The 22599-nt window shown below is 43.4% G+C and overlaps 1 protein-coding gene across 3 annotated transcripts; it reads right to left on the bottom strand.

The window, feature by feature from the left end:
* Window positions 1-148: 148 nt before the first annotated feature.
* On the bottom strand, window positions 149-22298 carry MEST (mesoderm specific transcript). 3 transcript variants are annotated; one of them, XM_053554028.1, is made up of 12 exons: window positions 22236-22298; window positions 13406-13560; window positions 9619-9698; window positions 9170-9247; window positions 8927-9063; window positions 8735-8793; window positions 6514-6554; window positions 5917-5987; window positions 5567-5668; window positions 3278-3354; window positions 2348-2411; window positions 149-1483 (listed from the first exon to the last, which is right to left on the bottom strand). In XM_053554028.1, the coding sequence occupies exons 2-12, from the start codon at window positions 13557-13559 to the stop codon at window positions 1330-1332; spliced, it is 1017 nt and encodes a 338-aa protein (XP_053410003.1). In that variant the 5' UTR covers window position 13560; window positions 22236-22298; the 3' UTR covers window positions 149-1329. The 3 variants fall into 3 exon arrangements, with proteins under 3 accessions (XP_053410003.1, XP_053410002.1, XP_053410004.1); XM_053554027.1 differs by lacking the exon at window positions 22236-22298 and adding an exon at window positions 16714-16975; XM_053554029.1 differs by lacking the exon at window positions 22236-22298 and adding an exon at window positions 16714-16975 and having other exon boundaries at window positions 149-1447.
* Between the last annotated feature and the right edge of the window lie 301 nt (window positions 22299-22599).

The raw sequence follows: 22599 nt of genomic DNA, 5'->3' as shown, positions 1-22599 counted from the left end.
GATCTTAAAAATCAAATACTATCCTATACTCTAACTGCTTAACTTCATTATGTTTTTTTCTTTAATTTAATGTATATCTGAAAGCTCCTGACAATGTTGGAAAATTTTATCCCAGAGGAATGGTGGGGGAGGGGAAGCCAGAGTCCACTTTTGTCACAATTCTTTTTATTAATAGAAAATAAAACACTTATTCCAGTTGCAAAGTTGTTATACTTGAAGATGCTAATAAAAAACTAATTTAAAATAATCACTTAATCCTGCTTTAACTAAGTCAATGAAATGCAGCTTAAAAGAAAGTGTTCAGCACCATTGCTCATAGTTCTTTCAAAATTTGTTCTTAAAGTTTCCAATAAGTTCCTGTCTGTAAAGTACAGGAATTGCTGAGCTACATGAGAAGGCCTCTCTGGGACAGCCAGTGGGGAGTTAAGCGATCATTATGAAAGGAATCAATGTACATTCAGCATGCTAACTTGGACTACACAACGATCCCCTCCCCTCCCCTCCACGTTAGCTCAAGAAAGAGGTTACTAAGCACTGAGGTATGAGGAGTCAGATTGTTGTTTGCTTTTAGAATTGGTCTTTCCAACTAACAACAGTCAATCTCTGGCACAGATGCTATTGGTTCCTTAATGTCCTGTGATTTTAGGAAATTTGGTAAATAGTTTGGATTTAGTTCACCACTGTGGCAGAATAAGGGTCTGCTGGTTTAGTATCCTTATAAAATACATATAATATGTCGGTAAACCAGTGTTAGAATACTGTAATATTTAAACCAGTATCTTTTAACAAATGTCTATAATTAGAAGCAGCTGATGAAACTAAATCCAAATTTATGACAAGGGAGCCTCTCACTTGAAGCTGTGTTGCTTAGAGAACTTTGAAAGAGCTTGTGCCCTTAAAGCCATTCAAGGAGAGGTAAGGCAGCCCCTTCTCATTTTTTCTTTAGGATTCCAATTGGGGCCAGGCCAGGAATTAGCATTTCTAAACGTTTTGGAAAAGTCCAAAGAAGTATTAAAAAGTCTTTTATGCAAAGGAATTTCTGTCCTTTTCCATCAGTGAGTAGTAAATTTCCTAATAACACAAAGACAAAGTTAAGTCCATCCACTTTTGATCCATGTCAGGGGAATGCGAGGTGGACTATTATGTTAACCCTTAGTCGGAGCTCCTGCTGGCTTTTTCCTATATACTGTTCACTAATGTGAGCAAAGTGGACTTCTTTGAGAGAATAATGTTTGATAGCCAGGACCTCTTTTGGGCATTTCTTCCTAAGTGGAAACACAACAGATAAAGGGAATGGGGAGGTAATACAGGGAAGCTACTCTTTCCAGCTCAGAAGGAGTTGATGAAGCCCATATATGCATTCAAGAAGCCCATGGGATCCTCTAGCTGTGGGTAGTGGCTAATGTGGTCATCCAGAATCGACACTGTGGACCGCGGCAGCGTTTTCCTAGTGGAAGAGAACAGCATGTAGGTGAACTTGAGGCTGTAAGGAGGGGGAGGGATGTAAGCCAGTGGGAAGCCCCAGTAAATGCCCCTGCAGACATACCACACTAAAAGGAACCAGCAAAGAGCTTATGTACCTTCTGCTTTCCAACTGTATCTTAGGCAGATAAAACTTGCCAGTTCCACTTATAGACTAGTTTTAAATGTTCATTACCCAACTGACAACAACTTAAAAACATAACACTTTCTCAACAATTATCAAAGCAGGATGACTTCTAGCTTCTTAGAGAAGCACCATTAACAAGTGGATCTTAGCAACTCACTGCCCAGACAAAGATAACAAAGGACCTACCAGGAAGAGATGAGAGAGGTATTTTGTTTAAAGTTATATGAAAGCTTTTTACTACGGGGTTACCTTACTTTTACTACTACCTTACCATAGGAAGGTATGGAACATTTTTATATGACATTCCAACACCTTCTAAGCAAAGAACCTAGCAAGAATAACAACCTATGAGAAGGTACTTTTCCGCAGTGAACTCTTCTCAATCCCTCGTTGTGGTCTGCTCAGTTTAGGCCAATGAACTGGCTTCATAGTCAAACTACAACAAACATTTCTTAAGATATATCCAGTTTCGTTCTTTGACTCACATGATGGCTTTCTTACCTGTCCAACAACTAGGAACGTGTAGTAGCCATACAGTGAAAACAGGCTGTGTGAATCAAGAGAATCTATAACTGAGCTACTTGATCTTCCAGTCTGTATGAGAATACGACTCCTCGGCTCATCTTTCTGTTATGTTTCCTGGATGAATAGCCAGTGAGGTCATTGGCTAGAGCCGTAATTCGGTTTACCACTGTCAAGATGAGATACTAACAACCAAGACCTCTGAGAGAGACTCACCTGTATAGCTCCAAAAACTCTGGATAGGGATTTACAGGATCCAATGGTCCATAGATAAAATGAACTAGGAAAGAAAAAGAGGAATGATTACTGACAGGTCTCACATCCAACCCTAAAATTACCTCCTTTCCAAAAAAGATTTTATGTAAATAAAACTTTCGATGATAGAAAATCTAGCTTCTTTTGTTAGGCAAGCTATGAAGAACTGTTGGGAACAAGCCAATCAGTTCATTTGGAACATTTTCTCCTGTAAATAGCCATTTGGCCTCTGCTCTAGCTCTTCTGCGCCCTAGGCTGAAAGGAGTACGTCCCACTTTCAACATTCTCTGTCCATAAAGCCAGGACACTGTCATTTTTAAGTCTCTCTGATCGACCTTTGACATTTGAAATCAGCCAGTAATTTCCTGGGCACTAACTACTAAAAGTTAAACACTGTACTAATTTCTTTCTTTTTAAAATCTTAAGAATGCAGATTCAAATGAGCACAAACCACCTACAGCCTCTTGGTTAGTAATGCAAACAGCCTTCTACCCTAGCAACTGAGCATTGAATGTAGCAGTCACTGACACCCCAGAAGCCGGCAAAATCAACTGCCTTAGCACTGTCTCAGGCGACCTTTTAGGTACTTCACTTTACATGTACATCACAAGGTGCACCACATGTTGGGACCACAATTACCAGTAAAAGAGAGGATGCTACAGTTAAATTGGGATCTGAGATAAAAATGAATTGTTTTGGTATTAAGTATTGTCCCAAATATTGCACAACACATATTTAAATACTAAAGAAGTATATGTTGTTTATATAAAATTCAAATTTAATTTAAATGCGTTTCTTTGGTAACCTTAATTAGTGATAGTAAGAGTTGCAATTATTTTAACCCTATAGTCCTTCAGTTTTCCTATCAAGAAGTAATATAAAAATACTCACTGGGAATAGATACAGAGGCAAGAGCTCCCACCCAGCGTCTTTTAAACTTCTTCCTCTGATTGATGTACTGTAAGAGACTACAGGAGTGGTAAGTCAGCAGGGGCAGAACAAGGAACCCTTATTATAAGAAGCCCAACAAAATATGTTTTCCCAATCCAGAAGCAACCTGGTATTCCTGAGAATCATCCACTTAAATTTATCCATTTCTGTTAATCTCTAGAGCAGTGACTTTTCAACTGGTGTTCCATGAGAAGTTCTTAGGTGTGCCAGAAAAAAAAATTTTTTTTTTTATCAACATAATTTAGTGTGCTGTGGAAGTTAAAATATAGGTTCAATTGTGCTGTGAGATAAACAAGTTCAAAAACACTGCTCTAGAGTCACCAACAATGTAGTGATCATGCCTACTATTGATGTAAGATTCATGGTACTATGTGTTTATTAAGTAGGAAAGGCAGTCTAGGCAGGTGAAAAGTTGGTTTGGATCACGAGACTAAAGCCAAGGTCTGGCCGGGTGCAGTGGCTCACACCTGTAATCCTAGCACTCTGGGAGGCTTAGGTGGGTAGACTGCTTGAGCTCACAAGAGTTTGAGACTTGTCTGAGCAAGAGCAAGATCTCATCTCTATTAAAAATAGAAAAAAAAAATTTAGCTAGGTGTTGTGCCAGGCACTTGTAGTCCCAGCTACTTATTAGGTGGCTGAGGCAAGAGGATGGATCGCTTGAGCCCAGGAGTTTGAGATTGCTGTGAGCTAAACACTACAGCACTCTATCCAGAGCAACAAAGTGAGACTGTCTCAAAAATAAATAAATAAAGCCTGGGTCTGCAGTTCGAATTTTGGGTCCAGCACTGCCTCTGACTAAAACATACAACACATCTTTTCCTCAGTTTCTTTGTTTGGCTTTTTTTTTTTTTTTTTAATAGACAAGGTCTTGCTATGATGGCCACGCTGAAGTGCAGTGGCTAGTCATAGGCCTGGTCATAGCCCACTGCAGCCTCAAATCCTGGGGTCAAGTGAGCCTCCCACCTTAGCCTTCTTTCCCAGTAGCTAGGACTACAGATGTACACCAGGTCCAGCTACGTTTCTTGTTTTTAAAACAAGAGGATTAAAGTACATGATCTCTATGTTGACATATCTAAAATTCAGAATGTAGAAGTTCATAAATACAAAACTTCATCCTCTGTACTTCATCTGACCTGATAAAATAGGGAGATTTTCTCTTCCTAGGGTGTGGGATGTCATACACATTGTAGAACTCAAAATTCTTGTATTCTAATTGTTTGGCCTGGCAAGTCTAGGACAGTCATTTTTGTGAACCTCAAATATTACCTCTTAGAAACACTATTTACTTTTTGAAAAGGAAAATATAAGACAATTTTTTTTTCTTTTTTTTTTTTTTGATACAGAGTCTCATTCTGTTGCTCTTGGTAGAGTGCCATGGTGGCAGTTGTCATTGGTATTTAGCTGATCTGGGCTGGATTCTAACCCGCCAGCCTTGGTGTATGTGGCTGGCACTGCAACCATTGTGCTATGAGCACCGAGCACCCGCCGAGATGGGGGTCTCACTTTTGCACAAGCTAGTCTTGAACTTGCGAGCTCAAGCAATCCACCTGCCTTGGCCTCCCAGAGTGCTAGAATTACAGGCATGAGCCACCATGCAGGGCCCTATTAGAGAATTTTTTAAACAGTCTTATTCTTTGATTTTTCAATTTTAAAAGGAATCATCAGGGTTAGGGTTGAGAAGAAGGAATGGCTCCCTCTAACACACAATTCCAGCAAAGCCATCAATTAAAACACTGAATGCTGTGATGACCCAACTGACAAAAGTCTTATTTCAAGTAGTTTACAGGTATCACACCATTTCTAGATCCCTGTGAAAGCAGCTACCTTCTCATTTGAACCAAGGCATGAATATTCTCCACACAAGACAGGTCTCTTCCATCTCAGTCCTGTTAACTACACTTTGAAACAATTTAATATTAACAAAAAGCCCAAAGAAGGATTTGCCAAAACCATTCACCAGTTATGAACACAACTAGCAATACAATTTAGAACTGTTTTACCTAAACATTTTGAGCCATGTGGGTTAGGCTCAGGGCTCACTCTACTTGCAATTTCTTTCTTCTTAGAAAGTCCAGACCATGACTGTTTTTGGTTTGCCTCATAGGTCATACATAACCAACCTTCCTGTGAAAGGAAACAAGCCAGCAAGAAACAAAACAAACAATTCTGCATCTTTCCCCTGTCCAAAAAAAGCTTCTCTGGAAACCAAAGCAAAGGGTAATTTCTTACCTATCAATGACTAAGTTCCCATCATTGTTCCGGATCCCTGCCCACATGTCCCACAGCTCGCTCTCAGAGGGCCGAGTGTATGGACCAAAGACTGGGGTGAGTCTGAAAGAGTCCAAAATGCAGAAAGATAAGCATGAGGAGAACTCAGAATGTTATGTGTGACTGGAACCTCAGAGGCCATGCACTCCGAGGTTACCTGATACATCATACATTAATTCCTTCTACTATTTCCCTGGCAAGTGGCCAACACCTTAGCTGTAATATACCAAGGATATAGCTCAGAATTGTAATGGCAACAACTTTTTACTACATTGTTTCCAGACCATAGTCAATCTCTAATAATGACTTACCCTCGTGAAAATACAAAGAAGTTCATCAGCCGCGTGAGGATCGGTGACAGCACGCCTCCATCTTTGAGTAGCTATGGGGGATTAAGTGGAAGTAAAGATCAAGAATCCAGAGAAAGAAGACAACTCACCAGGACAATGGGTTCTATCAGAACTAAAAAGGAAATGTAGCCAAATTTCTTGCTACTGAAAGGTTTGCTAGTTTGTTTTCTGTTTGGTCTACCCACATTCTTCTCTTCTGGAAAACAAATCTATTTTCACTTAAAATTACATTGCTACACTTCACTAAATCCCTCAGATGTTAACTCTAATATATTCAAGTTTAGACTAGGATCCAAATTTATTCAAACATCATGCTCATGACACAAATCTCTCTATAGCCGTATTTCTCTAAATACCCTATTCTCACAAATAGTTTTAGATTTTATATAGGGGCCACTTCCTCTGCTTTATTTGCCTAAGAAGGGAGAAAACAGCTTTATTAATATAAATTCACAGAGAAGGCAGTTTTAACTATGGCCCACTACCTCTTTAGGTCCCAGCATTATTTATGTCATCATAAATCTTAAAACTAAAGATTTACTCAGTTAAGTAACCAACCTTTTGGAGAAGAAGAGGACGGTGAGTCTCAGGAAAAATACCTGTCAAAAAAAAGACTTAGTCATTTACCTACAACTTCAGGTCAAAGGCAAGCAATATCATTATCAGAGACTATCCACCCTATTCACTGTCACCTTTAGGGCTTCTATTGCCAAAGATTAGACATAAAAACTTAATATTGTCACTGAACTACCTCTCCAGGGAACTCTGTTTGGTCTAATTATATACCCGGAATTACTTTCCCTATTTTAAAGGTAGAGAAATGGGAGAAATAATTTATAGTCATCCTTAAGGCTGACAACTAAGCTCTGCTTCCCCCTAGCATTTTCTTCCACTGCTCAGAGCACAAATGTTAATGATTTGGGCTACAAGGAAAAAGAGGTTTTTCAGTCCTAAAAAAAAACCTAGTTTTTCCTTTCCATTTCCCACCAAATTCAATGGAAGAGCTATGAGCACAGCCATTAAAGGGACAGACTTCTTTCCCAATCTGCTCTTAAGGCAGTGGTTCTCAACCTTCCTAATGTGGTGGCTCTTTAATACAGTCGTGACCCACAGGTTGAGAACTGCAGTGTTAAGGCATTCAGAGCATGTTTGGGGATTCATAGATTTACAAACAGCTGTCCAAAAGGTCTCATCAAGGGTTCACCAATTTCTAACTGAAACTTGGCATGCCATCAATTAGGAGTTTAGGAATCTAATAACTTGAAGCCCTCACTTAATGTTGCCCATAGCTTCTTGGAAATAGACTTCAAGCAAAACAGTGTAACACCAGGTCCTCATAACAGCAGGTCCTCAAATAACAGCATTTCATTATAACATTAAAGAGAGGGAAAAAAACTGGTTTGGTTATTATGTTTCACTTAAAATCATAGTTTCCAAAACTTAACAATTCCTATCAAAACTGTTAAGTGAGGACCAATGGCTTTTCTTCTATGTCTTCAAAATCTAATACTTTTATAAGCCATTGCAATTATTAGACATGGTAAAATAGCATTTACATTTCTCACTACTTCTGATCATAGTTCTTTGAACTGCCACTAGATCTTGCTATCTAATGCATTGAGTAAGAAGTACATTTGTGCATATTACTGTAAGGCAGTTTTTTGTTGACCTTATGTCAATAAAATAACTTTCCTTCGTAAGCCAGTTTATTTTTTACATTTAGAAATACTGAGCCCAGGCATGGTGGCTCACACCTGTAATCTTAGCACTCTTGAGAGGCTGAGGCAGGAGGATCACTTGAGCTCAGGAGTTGCAGACCAGCCTGTGCAAAGCAAACCTCCAACTCTTACTAAAATAAAATAAAAAAAAAAAAAAACGAGCTGGGCATTGTGGTGGGCACTTAAGAGTCCCAGCTACCCAGAAGACTCAGGCAAAAGGACTGCTTAAGCCCAAGAGTTTGAGGTTGCAGTGAGTGAGGCTAACTAAGGCCATGCACTCTAGCATGGGGCAACAGAGTGAGACTCTCTCCAAAATAAAGAAATATTTTAGGTTTGGTGCCCATAGCTCAGTGGTTAGGGCGCCGGCCACATACACTGGGGCTGCCTGGTTTAAGCCCTGGCCGGGCCTGCTAAACAATAACAACTGCAACATAACTGGGCGTTGTGGTGGGAGCCTGTAGGCCCAGCTACTCGGGAGGCTGAGGCAAGAAAATCACTTAAGGGCAAGAGTTTGAGGTTGCTATGATGCCACGGCACTCCACCTGGGGCTACATAGTGAGACTCTTGTCTCAAAAGAAAAAAAAAAAAGAAAAATATTTTTAAAAAGAAAAATATTAGCTGAGCACAGTGGTCCACGACTATAATCCTACCTACTGAGGCTGAGGCGGGTGGACTGCCCTGAGATCACAGGTTCGAGCCTGAGCAAGTGCAAGACCCCATCTCTAAAAACAGCCAGGCATTGTGGCAGGAGCCTATAGTCCCAGCTACTTGAGAGGCTGAGGCAAGAGAATTGCTTAAGCCCAAGAGTTGGAAGTTGCTGTGAGCTATAACACCACAGCACTCTTCGGAGGGTGACAAAGTGAGACTCTGTCTCAAAAATAAAAACTAAATAAAAACATTTTGAGAAATATCAAAAGCTAATCAGATTACCAAAAGCAGTCCATGGCACAAAAAAAGGTAGAGATCTCAGTTTGCTTCTACTTATAATAACATATTAACATTTAGACATCATCGCCCTTTTGGGCTACACCCCACTTTCCACCTACCGCCAAAGCAATTACCTCCATTTGACAGACAGAGACTCTTTATGGTAAGCCGACCAGATCGATTCTGCTTGTACCTAAATAGGAAATGAGAAACACACATGTAGCTGAGTAGACTTAACACCAAAGCAGCAGTTGAAGGCGGAAAGGGAAAGAAAGGGTCCAAGGACAATTTACATTCCCAGCATCTTAAGCTAGTACTTCACTGACCTATAGATCAGCTCCTGAGCAACAATATCTCCATAATCATGAGACAAGAGATTGATCCTGCGGTTATGGAGCCCCAGGTGCCGCAGAAGGGATTCCACGATGCTGGCTTGCTCAAATATGGAATAGTGATGTGGTCTCTGAGGAAAGGAAAGCCCAGATATACAAGTCCTGAGTACAGATCTCTCTGCCAGCCTGACCCCTCTGTCCATATCTACCCCACCCACCCAAATAGATGTTGCTTACCGGTTTGTCACTGAAGCCAAAGCCCAAGAAATCAAGGGCAATCACTCGATGAAACCTCAAGGTCAGACCTTCCCAAATCTATTAAAAAAAAAAAACGATTTGGACTTTCTGTGCTAGAACTGCACAGGAGCTTTATCTCTTATCTTGACTTTAACAGACTACAATAATGAGAAAAACCTTGTGAAACTACTGTAGTCCCCATAGATGATCCTTTTGGAAAGTGACTTATTCCTAGTACTTAAATCTCTATCGAGAAAGGATAACTTGTCAATAATCCTTTCCAGATTGCCAAAGAACATTTTACCTCTTTATAGTAAACAGGAAACAGTTCAACATTTAATACTATTTTATGAAGCAATTCAAATTCGCAAGGGTCTTTTAGTGCTAACAAAATCCTTAATTTGGGATTTTTTAAAACGGAGTAGAACCTAGAAACCTGATTTCATTACCTTGTACCAATCATAGCTGGATGTTGGAAAGCCGTGTAAAAGAACAACTATCTCCGGGCTTCCAACCACACCTACAGAGTCTGGGAAAAAGAAAAGAGATCAATTAGGCCGAATCCCTATAAAGATAACCTTGAAGATACTAAAACCTAAGTATCTCCACCTAGTTTTTACAAGGCATTTATATCCACATTCCTCCCTTTATTCTGTATTAATATGTAAGTTGTTTTTCACAGTAAAAAGTATAAACTTTCACTGTTAGAAGGACAACCCAACATAAACTACAAATTCTGTGAACTTCATTATTAACAGCCTCACAAAAATTCTCTTCAGAGGTACGCCTTAGTTAAGGGCTATCTGTCCAACACTTTTTATTTCAGCTGAGACCAATCCAATTTCACAATTGATACAAAGGACAAAAAAATTGTGACCAAATTAATAACATTAAAATGATACATTTTGGCTGGACAAGATGGTTCACACTTGTAATTCCAGCACTTTGGGACACTGAGGCTGGAGGTCTGCTTGTGGCCAAGAATTCAAAACCAGCCTAAGCAAAAACAGAAAAAAGAGCTGGGTAGGCGGTGCCTGTGGCTCAGCCGGTAAGGCGCCGGCCCCATATACGGAGGGTGGCAGGTTCAAACCCGGCCCCGGCTGGATTGCAACCCAAAAAACAGCCGGGTGTTGTGGCGGGCTCCTGTAGTCCCAGCTACTTGGGAGGCTGAGGCAAGAGAATCACTTAAGCCCAGGAGTTGGAGGTTGCTGTGAGCTGTGATGCCACAGCACTCTACCCAGGGCCATAAAGTGAGACTCTGTCTCTACAAAAAAAAAAAAAAAAGAAAAGAAAAAAGAGCTGGGCATAATGGCATGTCTATAATCCCAGCTATTTGGGAGCCTGAGGCAGGAGGATCACCTGAGCCCAGGAGTTTGAGGTTGCTGTGAGCTATGATCCCATCACTGCATTCTAAGCAGGGGAGACATAGCAAGACCCAGTTTCATTAGAAAAAGATACTTTTTTTTCCCCTAACGCAAACTTAAGCTGGGTGCAATGGCACACGCCTGTAGTCCCAGCCACTCACAGGGATTGCTTGAGCCCAGGAGTTCAACTCCAGGCTGGGCAACATAATAAATAATAAAATGCAAGCTTGCATTAGGTAACAAATATTTTCTCCTTCTTATCTGTGTATTTTAAAATTGTAAAAGCACACTATGAAAATAATCGAAGGCAGGTTGCCTTTCACCTAGTTTTTATAAGGCACTTATATCAGCATTCCTCTCTTTATTCTGTATTAATATGTAAGTTGTTTTTCACAGTAAAAAGTATAAACTTTCACTGTTAGAAGTACAACCCAACATAAACTACAAATTCTGTGTACTTCATTATTAACAGCCTCACAAAAATTCTCTAAGATACGGCAACTCTTCCGACGTTCGCCTTAGTTAAGTGCTATCCATCCAGTACTTTTTATTTCAGCGGATTCCAATTTCACAAGCATAATGGTTAAAATGATTACAGAATTATATCAACTATAAAGAGTATGTCAACATAGACATGAATTTTTTAATGCCTATGACAATATGGAATCATTAAACATCTTTTAAATTAGGTAAACATTTAATTTAGACATGTTAGCCTATCAAATAGTACTGGATTAAAACTGAAATATTGCCAATGGCATAAAAGTTCGGTAAAGCATTCAAAAATAATTTAGTTAGAAGCAATTAAAATTTTTATATACTTTAACTTCAGAGTCTTACTGTTGAGGATTTATATAAATAAAGTCATTGCATTTAAGTAATGTAGTTTGAAAAAGGAAAAAATAAACTACTTACAACATTAACTATTTAAAACATTGGGAAAAAATGGAAACAACCCAAACCAACATAAAGAAAATTATATACTTACTTAATTGAATATAGATAATGAGAGGAGGTCAGGAGCAATAATGAAAAACGGTTTATGACAAACATTTTTCGTTATTGCTCTTGACCCCCGCCCAAAAGAAATCTTTTCCAATCTGTTTCTGTTTCTTCACCTATACAACGAAGTTAAGCGTGCAGCACCTATCTCCAAATGCTGTAGTAAAGATTAAACAATGAAAGCTGAAAACATAACTCAATGTCTAGCATATAGTAATTACTTTATAAGTAGTGGTCATAATAATCATTAGCAAAGTAGTTTATACGATGGTGTAAGACTTAAATCACATTTTTTAAATCTCAGATTAAATGAGGGTACAAATCGTTAGGTTACAATGTTTGCATTTTTTAGGTAAAGTCTCTGTTGTAGTTGTGTCCTGCACACACGTGATGTGCCATATACCCTTACATTGTGCCCATTAGGTGGGACCACACCCTTAAATCACATTTGGATAAGTATATAACAAAGAATCTTTATAGAAAATAATTTTATAAAATGAAATCAGGGACGGTAGTGGGACAGAACCAATTATGGTTACATCTAGGAATATTGTGTGAATTAACTTAACTAGGGGACCTCAGAAAAAATATCTGAAGGGTGTGGTGGCTCACACATATAATCCTACTGCTCTGGGAGACAGGATCGTTTGAGCTCAGGAGTTCGAGACCAGCCTTTGCAAAAGCCAGTCCCGTCTCCACTAAAAATAAAAAAAATAAAAAAAGTAGGCTCAGTCAAGTGGCTAAGGCGCCAGCCACATACACCTGAGCTGTTGGGTTCAAATCCAGTCCGGGCCTGCCAAACGACAATGACGGCTGCAACCAAAAAATAGCCAGGCCTTGTGGCAGGCGCCTGTAGTCCCAGCTACTTAGAAGGTGGAGGCAAGAGAATCACTTGAGCCCAGAAGTTGGAGGTTGCTGTGAGCTGTGATGCCATGGCACTCTATCAGGGCGAGAGCTTGAGGCTCTGTCTCAAAAAATAAATGAATAAATAAACAAATAAGCCAAGTATAGTGGTAGGTGCCTATAGTCCCAGCTACTTGGGAGGCAGAATTGCTTAAGCCTGGGAATTTGAGGGTACTTATGAGGTACACTGAGGCCATGGCATTCTAGCCTGGGCAACAGCATGAGACTCGCTCTCAAAAAAAAAAACTAGTATCTAAATATAAAATTAGGCTACAAAGAAAAATTATATTAAAAAGTCAGGCTGAGGTGGATAGACTGCTTGAGCTCAGGAGTTCAAGACCAGCCCAAGCCAGAGTGAGACCCTGTCTGTAAAAATACCTGGGCATTGTGGCAGGTGCCTGTAATCCCCAGCTACAAGGAAGGCTGAGGCAAGAGGATCACGAGTTTGAGGTTGCTGTGAACTATGACCCCTACCCCACCTCAACTATGACCCCACTATGGCACTCTACCGAGGATGACAAAGTAAGACTGTCTCAAACAAACAAACAAACTAACAAAAAAAAATGTCAAGCCTGTCCAGTGCAGTGGCTCACACCTGTAATCCTAGCACTCTGGGAGGCTTGAGGTGGGAGGATTTCCTGAGCTCAGGAGTTGGAGACTTGTCTGAGCAAGAGTGAGACCCCATTCTCAAAAAAAATAAAATACATAAAATAAAATATAATAAATAAAAAGTTAGGCCTATTCAATAAGGGAATCTCAGTTCCACACTCACCCTCCCAGCAGTTTTGTTTCCCTGCTTCAAGTAAATGAGGGGAATTAGTCCATTCCCTCAAGCACACTACACAGAAATAGGGGTTACTCCCCTCTATCAGGAAGGAGCAACAGAGACTAACCGACACAAAATCAGTTCCTCAGCTGGGATTACTGGGACCTACACATGTAGGTATTCCAATAGTCCAGGTCTCACCTTGGTAGAAGATCCGCAGTCCCTTGTAAGTGAAAAATTTGCCTGAAGACTTCCATGAGTGAAGGGCAGGGGAAAGCTGAGGGGGCGGGATATGCAGGTATGCTGCAAGCAGGGGCACAGCCAACAGCCCTACTTGGACCCACCACTCCCGCATCCTGGAGGAAAAGCAGAGACCCACCGTAAGCAGTCAGGATGACACTGTATACTTATCTATAAGCCAAAAACTGGTAAGATGGGATGGGAAATTTCTATACCATGCAGTGACTACCTTACCCTCCACATGGACTACAGGAGTGTTTACCAAGAATGCTATTGCACATCTGCCTGCTATGGTAGTCAGCACAATTGCGCACCATTCTAATTTTAAGGAAAGTATACTTATCTCAATATGTAATCTTCCACCTCTGCTCCCCCACTTTAACCTTTAGGCCCCACCCCCCTTGTGCTCTTCCCACACCTGCTGAAGGGCTTTCTGTAAGTCAAAGGAAGATTACTGGTACACATGATTGGCCTTTATCAAGGCTTCCCAAGAAAAAAACAACTTCACTCCTATTTATTCTAAAAGCTCTACCACCTACCCACACCAGGAAAATATCTGAAATACATATACAGGCAGTACCTGAGTTACAAACATCTGACATACAAACCAGGACTATTACAGTTAAGTCCTTGAGTTACAAACATCTGACTTATATATAACTCACACTTACAAATTCAGGCTCTCACAGGTAATAGGACATCATATATGTTCCAAATTACATACAAATCCAAGAAACAAACCTACAGAACCTATCTCTTTCATAACCTGGGGACTGCCTGTATGTGCTACCTAATGTTAAAAAAAAAAAAAAAAACTACATGCAGTAACTTATCAGATGTCCTTAAGCAGAGAGCTGCTCCTTATCAACCCTCCTGCCCATGTGAAGCCTGATTTAGTACTACTATCTAGATTTGGGCTGAGAAACTGCTCAGGGTAAAGAGTCCCTGGAAGTAAAAAGACAGCTGCACTGTATATTCCAACATAAGCAGCTTTGTCATGACCCTGAGTATCTAATCTCTTGAGAGGTCAGGGCAACAGATTACATTTCTGCTTTTCTTAGCAGACTCTTGAGGAAGTTCCCATTTATTTAATTCATAGGACCCTCTCCTCCCCCCTTTAATAAGACAGAGCTGAAACCCAGCATGTGGGAACTGGTTTTGTCTTTGAAAGGAAACCACTGATGTGTGCACCCAACCTCCCCATGCCCAAGATTTCAAAGGTCCAGGTCATTTTATCTACATTGACAAGGAATGCTAAACAGGAATTAGAAACAGTTCCCTGTTTCTAGTCTATGACTCCCAGTGGTCACCAGGGAAAGATCTGTCAGTAGAAGGCAAGTTCCTTCAAAACAGTCAGAATGAAAATAAGACCCTCTAAAACTAAAATTAGAGCTGTCAAGAAAATAGAGCTATCAGTAAAGGAAATTAATTGCTAAAGCCCTGGAGGAAATGGCTTTCTGTTTGGACACACACCCATGCCACAATCCCCACATTCGGCAAAATAACCAGTCAGAAAATATTTTTTAAACTTAAAAATAAACCCATGGTTCCACAGTGGTATAATAACATGTCCCTTCAAGAATTTCAGCTCCCCAGGCTATTGTTAAGGTATCGCTAGGGCAGTCATTTCTTCAAAGTACCTATCCATAAAACAAGAAATTAGTGTCCAAAAAAAAAAAAATTTGGTTCTACCTTTATTTATTTATTTATTTTTTGGTTCTACCTTTCAAGGTAATAGCAGAAATGATTTTAAGAAGCGCCAGAACATGGTCATACCGCAATTTTCACCCCACAATGATAGCAAGCTACATCCCAGTACAGCCTTGAAAGGTCAGATGACAAAGAGCACTGGGTTTTGACGATCATTTTCTCGGCGCCTGGGTGCTACACGTAAGTGCCCGCATTTTCACGTGCGCAAGTCACCGCTGCTGTCCCCGCGCTCCTCACCGCTCGCATCTCGGTTCCCAGCAGCTGAAGCTCTGCAGTGACTCAGCAAAGAGCCAGGGAGGGGCTGCCAGAGCGGCGGGCGAACAGGGGAGGCTGGGGGGCTGCAAAGAGAGGCCCCCGACACACTCCACCCTCCCCGCTCCCATTCTACTCCAAGGAAGCTAAGAGGCAACCCTTCAGGGAGCCGGATTTTGTCATTTACCTCAGTAAAAATGCCCCAAAGACATTTTAGGATTTTTACTAATCAAGCAATCTGGCAATCACTAGGCAAAGTGGATGAAACAAATTTCTTTTGACCAAAATCCCCGTTAATTGATGAGCTATGAGTTGAGGAAATCCAACAAGCTCCAGTAACAAACTTTCTGGAAATTTCTGAGCCTTGATTTCTTCCTCTTGTAGACGCAAAAAATACACTCATCTAATACCACCAAACCGGCGCCCACCTGACAGCATCTCCAGGAGAACCACCATATCAACCCGCTAAACCAATGCAAACAATTTTGGTGGAACATTGTGACAATGTGGTCACATCACCACTGTCGCCTGAGCCTCTCGGTACTGAAATCCAAAAAAAATTTTAAAATACTTACACGGCAGTGATCGCGTACGGGCAACTCAAGCCCCTGCGGTATTCGGGTCCTGAAACGCTAAATCGCGCAAAGGTGATCACGCTACTACGTTTCTGGGGTCTTAAAATCTTAAGTCGCACCATCAGGCTACCCAGGTTCTCGGAATCCTAAATCGCGCTGCGGCACACCACAGCTATATCGGGATTCTAAAAATTCAAAATCAACACTGGGACCTGGAAATCCCAAATCGCGTAAGGACAATGGCGGGGGTCTAAAAAGCCTAATCTCACTAGGGCGATGCTGGTGTCTAGCAGTCCTAAGTCACACCGTGGTAATGGAGGGGTCTAAAATTCCTAAATCACACTAGGGCAATGCCGAGGTCTAGAAATGCTAAATCCTGCCACAGCAAGGACTGGGTCTAAAAATCCTAAATCGTGCCTGGGCAATGCCCGAATCTAAAAATCGTAAATCACACCGGCGTGGTACTAGGATCTAGAGATCCCAAATTAAGCCACGGTGACGCAGAAATCTTAAATCAAGGCGATCCCGAGTTCTGAATTTCTGTTACGCGCAGGAGAGACACCCCGCTTCCCCCAGTGAGGAGACCAGGCTCCGAGGACAAGAATACGTCCTGCCTGCGGAAACGGGAGGCAGCCCAAGCTCCCGCAAGCGATGTCCCCACCATTAGCCTGTACCCTAGTCCCGGGACGATCCGCCACACCCCCTCGCACCAGCCACCGCCCGCGCACCCACCTGCGGAGGCGATCTCTGCGCACCATGGCCGGGTTATCCCATGCCGCCCGACGCAGGGTTGCAGAGCACCGGGCGCCCGCGGCGCCTGCAGCAGTACAGGGTGGCTGGCAGCAGGGGCACAGCCCACAGCCCACGCGGGGTGGCCACGGCCGGAAGCCAGCGGCCACTGGAGCGAGCGCTGCAGCACTCTGCTAGTCAGGCGCGGCTGCCGCAGAGGAGGCGCCCGGCTGCGCCTACCACGGAGGTAGTGATGCACCGGAATGTGCAGTGGCGGCTGCAGCGCAGAGCCAGTGGGCACCGACTTTTAGAGCCCACCCGCGCCCCGCCTCTGGCCCGCCCACCGCACCACTGCCGCCCTCCCGCCCACTCGCCGCAGAGCCCCTCCCAGCTGCCCGCGCCACCACCGCGGCAGCGGAGATCGGATGCCCGTCACAGCAGCTCCTGTAGGGGGCACCTTAAGATTTGTGGACTCCCCACCACCACCAGATAGGAACCTGCTGCTCCCTGGCCAAGCCACAACCCCACGTGAGGTTCTACATAGAAAACCTTCCCTGGCAAGATATCGCCGTGGGCAAAAACAGCAAACCCTTGAGACCCCAGCACTTCTCTTAGCCCACCCTCAGCCCAGAGCGTGGGACCTCGACCTCAGGGGCGGTGGGGCTTGGGAATGCCGGCTGTGTCGCCTGCTTCCCCATCTAACGCCCGAAGCGTGGGCATTGAACCGTGAGAGTGCCACGTCTGAAGCGGCAAGCCGCGAGCACTCAACACCCCTAATGCCCTAACTAAGGGTAAGGACACAACCAAGTAGTTCAGGAAAGACAAGCTCTGCAGTACCCACCACTGAGCTAGTGGGCCGATTCATGGGATGGTGGCTACCGGGCAAAGCCAGAGAAAGTTGCCGCAAGTCTGTTTTCCTCAGCTCGGGCCACTGCCGCAGCTCCCGGCACGTTTCCTTTACAGCAGCAACGTGGTCGGCATGCCGGATGTCCCAGACGCCCCTGGTTCTCGATCCCAGCGAAGCGAGGGTCAAGGCTGCACAGATCATCAGCACAACTGGGTCAGCAAAGCTCCCCTTTATTTATGAAAGACGGAGTCACAACGCAAGGGTCCCAGAGGTACACGAAGGAGGGAAAGCCTTATTTTATCCATAATCCTTTAAAAAGCATCTACTACATCTTTGAAAAGAAAAGCATAGAGTATCATTGTCTGTTCGTTTTCTGGCTGTAAATTGAAATTCTAATGAACGTGCCCGCGCCGCAAGTAAGGGAGGCAGCCAGCCAGAGCCAGGTCTGTCCAGAAGAGGCGCTGCAGGCCTCTCTTCCACCAGTGCCTGAGCCACTCCGCCACTCCCGACTCTGCAACTTCGCAGCCCAAACCAACCGCGCACGGGAAATCTAACCACCCCAAATCTAATGGGGAGCTCGAGGCCACCTACCAGGCACTGGAGAAACCCACACATTCAGTTTGAGTGCAATACAGGGTATACTCCTACTGAGGTCTGCTTGCCCCCAGTCAAAACATTCATGAAACAAATGCCTACTTAGCACCTACAGTGAGCTAAGAGCAGGGGGCCTCAAAAGAATGAAAGATGATCCCTACCCTAAAACAAGATGCTGGCCATCTGGAAGGGAAGACAAACAAGGTTTTTAAATTTTCTTTTTAATTTCTAGCAACATTTTGTGACAGGTTGGCCCCCTCTTCCCCATCGTGTAAGGCCCTCAAAGGCTGAGCCCAAGTATTATTAACCTTTTGTATCCCCAGAGCCCGCCATAGTGCCGGCCACAAAGTAGGCCCCTAATAAATACTGCATGAATAAGTACAAGAATTTGAGGGCGTACGGGGGAGGAAGTAATTAAGGGGAGGGGGAAGGGTGGTCTTGAATGATGAATAGACGTTTACCTGAGAGACAAAGAACATTCCAGCCAGAGGGGACGGCATTCCCGGAGGCTCAGAACTGCACATTTGGGGAAAACTGCAAGTCCTTTGGACCAGGGCACCAATAGGCAAAAAATTAGGCTAGAAAGAGTATTTCATCCTAGGGAGTCTGGAATTTGGCCTAAAGATAAAAAGAAGCCACAGATGGATTTAAACCCTTTATGGCCTTAATTGGTTACTTAAAATTTAAATTAGTTCCTTTGCAAGTCAAGGATTACCTATTTTTACTAACCACCACCACTTTTCAAAGATTGAATTATTTCCTAAAATTTAAATTGGTTCTTGCAACAGAGTAAAAGCTTTCTATTTTAATGAAAACAATAACAACAACCTTTACATTATATATTTTTCATATGTATTATCAATGGAAACTCCCCCCTTTCATTCTCACCAGGCCAAAAGCACCCGCATTCAAGATGAAGCAAATTTCTACTTAATGGACTTAATGTCCATAAAGGATCTTATCCCAAAGGCCACAGGAAGATGTCCACCCATTGGAAGAGAAATAGTTTAAGGCCCTGGGGAAAGCCCCAGAAGACAACAGGAATTCTAACTCTGGTGCTCAGGACAAATCTTCCCTTTGGACTGAGTGGTTAGAAAAAATGTCCTTGAACGAAGGATTGAGGTTGAGATGGGCATGGAACCCAGAACTCGGTTAGGGGGAGAAACCATTCCTGTTTGAAGAACCTCTAGCACAAAGACAGGAAGTCAGAAAAATGCAGAGGTCAGCTAAAAGAGATCAGCTTGGCTAAAGCCGGAATATGCTGTTGGAAATCAGACAGAGAAAATACCGGTCCTAATGCCCCAGGAGCCAAAGAGTTAATGAATCTTCTAAATGTGCCTGATTTACTTCCAGAGGGGAGCTTCCTTGGGGAGAATCTGACCCAAGGTATAAAACACTTGGAGCCCTAAGAAAACATGCAACCACACATAAATTCAAAGACAGCCTCTGGCTTGCTCTCAGTACACCCTTTCAGTTCCCCCACCAGCCACTATCCCTGGCTGATTCCATATGCAGCATTTCCAGTAGTTTATCCTACTTTCCTTGTCCATCCTTACCCTAACACAGTTCTATATCATAAGACCACAGATTTGTGCAAAAATTCATTTAGAAAACTCTGCTTTATTATCTCACTGATGTACAACAGCAGTATGGGATCAGCACTAGCTGGTGCCATGGGTTCAATTATTATATTTTGCTAACCCCAGTTTGAGACCCATAAAATGACAAATACAGGATATTTATGAGGCCAACAGGATAGAACTGGGACTGCCACTTTAAAGCGCCATAATTAAAGACTCAAATAAACTGAAAGGTCCATGATGGGAGAAACTTGGTTAAACAGCATCATGTATTAAACAATCAAGGGGTTTTAGTTGATGAATTCAGTGAGTCGGTGTGATAGGACTCAAAACAATGCCTCTGGGATTGTAAACAATGGAGAAGTACCCAAAATAAGCTAATTGTACTCTATTGTGCTAGTTAGATTTCATGGAAAATATTTCATTATGTTCTACGGAGCAAATATTAAGAGACACATAAACAGAAATATGTTCAGAGACAATCAACTAAAATGAATTGCAAACCATGTCACTGAAGGCATACCAACTCTCATATGTTAAGATCCTACTCAAAGCATGGATCTTCACCCAATGTATCCCTCATCCTCAGGGTAACCTGGCTAGAGGACTATTTTCACTCACAGATTTCAGAGAAAGATACAGCAGCTTGGAACACTAAGCATTCATATGTGAAGGGACTGGGAAGTGAACACAGATGTGTCTGGCTCTAAAGCTGGCGATCTTTCCACTACCCCACACTGCCTGCCTGTTTGAAATAACTGGGCATGTTTAGTTTGAAGAAAAGAAGCCTTGTGGAGTGAGTGGAAGAAGGAAATGTGTTAGCAGTCCTCAAATATTTGTGGAGGCAGCATTAGACATTTTATTCTGTATGGCTCCAATGATTGAAAATTGTAGAGAAACAGATGGTGATTCAACATAAAGAATTTTCCAACAGTCAGGGCCATCTAGAGAGGGATTGGGTGGCTCAGCCATTTTGGGACATGACAAGTTCCCTGTCCCTGGGGGCTGGATAACTCTCTGGGTACATGAGTAAATGAATGACTTTCAAGATCCGTTCCTATCTGACAGAAACTAAGGCTCAGAGATATACTGGAACTTGGCCAAGCTGATCCACCTACCTAGGGGACAAATCCGTGAATCAGTCTTTCCTAGGTATGACCCTCAGCCCAGAACTCTTTGTACAACATGCTGGTACATGCTGAGGGCAAGACAAACTAAAGACATTATCAATAAAATCAAAGCAACCTCCCTCTCACCAATTTAACCAATATATCCCTTAAGTGACTGGTGCCTTCCTCCCTTTTCCGGCTCATTTTTGGGTAAAAGTCTTGACTACAAAACATTCAACAAATGAGTGGTAGAGGAGGGAAACACTGAGCTTAATAACCCCCTTATCCAGACAGGATGAATCTACATGGCAGCCTGTGGTTTCTATAGGTAACAGCATTGGTGAGCACCCCTGAAGAATCTTCATACCACTCTGCATCACTCCACACACCCCATTACCCCACACCAGGAAGTCCTGCTCCACCATCTCGTATCTAGAGGACATCATACCCACTCCAACAGATAAATAGGTTGAAGGATTTTAATTAAATAATGAATCCTGCATTTTTATACCTCTTCACTCTTTCACGTATATTATCTCATTTGTCGCTCACCAGTCCCGTAAAGAAAATAGCTACTGTCTTTCAAACAGACAAGCAATTTTCTAGCTTGCTGAGGAAGAAAGGGCTACAGCACACTATTTCTCGCTTTATTTTTTTAATTTTAGCTACTTTCCACCCGAGATTATTCCTCCAGCCTGGATGACTCAACCCAGGAGCAGGTGTTCCAGTTTTCCTCGAACGCTGTCATCACCTCACACCTTCTTCAGCTGCCCGCCCCCGTCCCCCCCGCCCCGCCCGCGCAGGCACCGCAGCTCCCCGGCCTCGCAGTCCGGGCGCGGGTTCCACGCCTGCTGCCTCCCCAGCAGCGCCCACACTCGCTGCTCCCACTCCAGAAGGAAAGCACCCACCGGGCGCCCCCACCCCGCCCTCCACCGCTCGTTTACGTCTGTGCACCTGCGACCTTTCCAAGCACCCAGGCTGTGCCCAAGTGAGAAGGAGCAGCCTCCTGAGACATCGAGTCCTGACGCCCAGAAGGGACTGTCGAGCCCGCTAACGGAATGACTCAACGTCGCAGAAAAGGCATGCCTCGGGCGAGGGCTGGGTGACTTTTGTGTCCTCGTGGTCCCCGAGGTTCTGGGAGAGGACCGAGAGAGGCCCACGTGGCGCTCGCGTGGGCGCGGCGGCGGCACCTAGTGCAGGCACCCAGCTGCCCAGGGTAGCCCTACGCTCGCCAGCGCATCCTCACGCCCTCCTGGACCACTCTCACTCACTTGGTCCCAGGATAGGTGTGGTCCACGCACACTATCCACACACCCCAAGTGGGGTCAACCCCATTTTTGGAGTGGGCTGCGAGAGTTGAGTGGAGGGGCCACTACTTCCGAGGCAGTCTCTTACCTGATTCAGGTAAGACCTGGGCTACAAGACTCCATGTTGGGGGGGACCGGTTGCGCATGCGCTTCCTGAGGCCAAAGGTTCTCGGCCTTAACCCAGTCCCCTGGGAAGACCCGGCGAAGCCACAGAATACCCGGCTCTGGGCTAGAGCGTCGCAATCTCCGCGCACAAGCCCTCGCCCCGGAGCCCAACATGTGCTACCGCCTTCTTCCTGCCTGGCGTCAGCGCCACCTATGGCAAAGGGTATGAAATGGCAGGCTGCGCTTTAGTAGCCTAAGGAGTTGGATAAAGGAGAATAAAATAGTACCCGGTCTGATCTGAGTACTTTTACTTAAGAAAAGTGAAAGCCAAAGAAGTGATATATATA

The sequence above is a fragment of the Nycticebus coucang genome, chromosome 11, assembly GCF_027406575.1.
Source record: "Nycticebus coucang isolate mNycCou1 chromosome 11, mNycCou1.pri, whole genome shotgun sequence".
Classification (NCBI taxonomy): Eukaryota; Metazoa; Chordata; class Mammalia; order Primates; family Lorisidae; genus Nycticebus; species Nycticebus coucang.
This window is presented reverse-complemented; position numbering and strand designations above follow the sequence as displayed.

Bases quoted from the DNA above. Each gene is read 5' to 3' on its own strand.
- MEST (XM_053554027.1), bottom strand. From the start codon at position 16,739: ATGGTGCGCAGAGATCGCCTCCGCAG. The intron at 9,248-9,618 runs GTAATGAAATCA...TTTTTTTAATAG, and splicing joins CCAGCTATGATTGGTACAAG to ATTTGGGAAGGTCTGACCTT. The intron at 6,555-8,734 runs GTAATTGCTTTG...TTTTTTTGACAG, and splicing joins TCTCTGTCTGTCAAATGGAG to GTATTTTTCCTGAGACTCAC.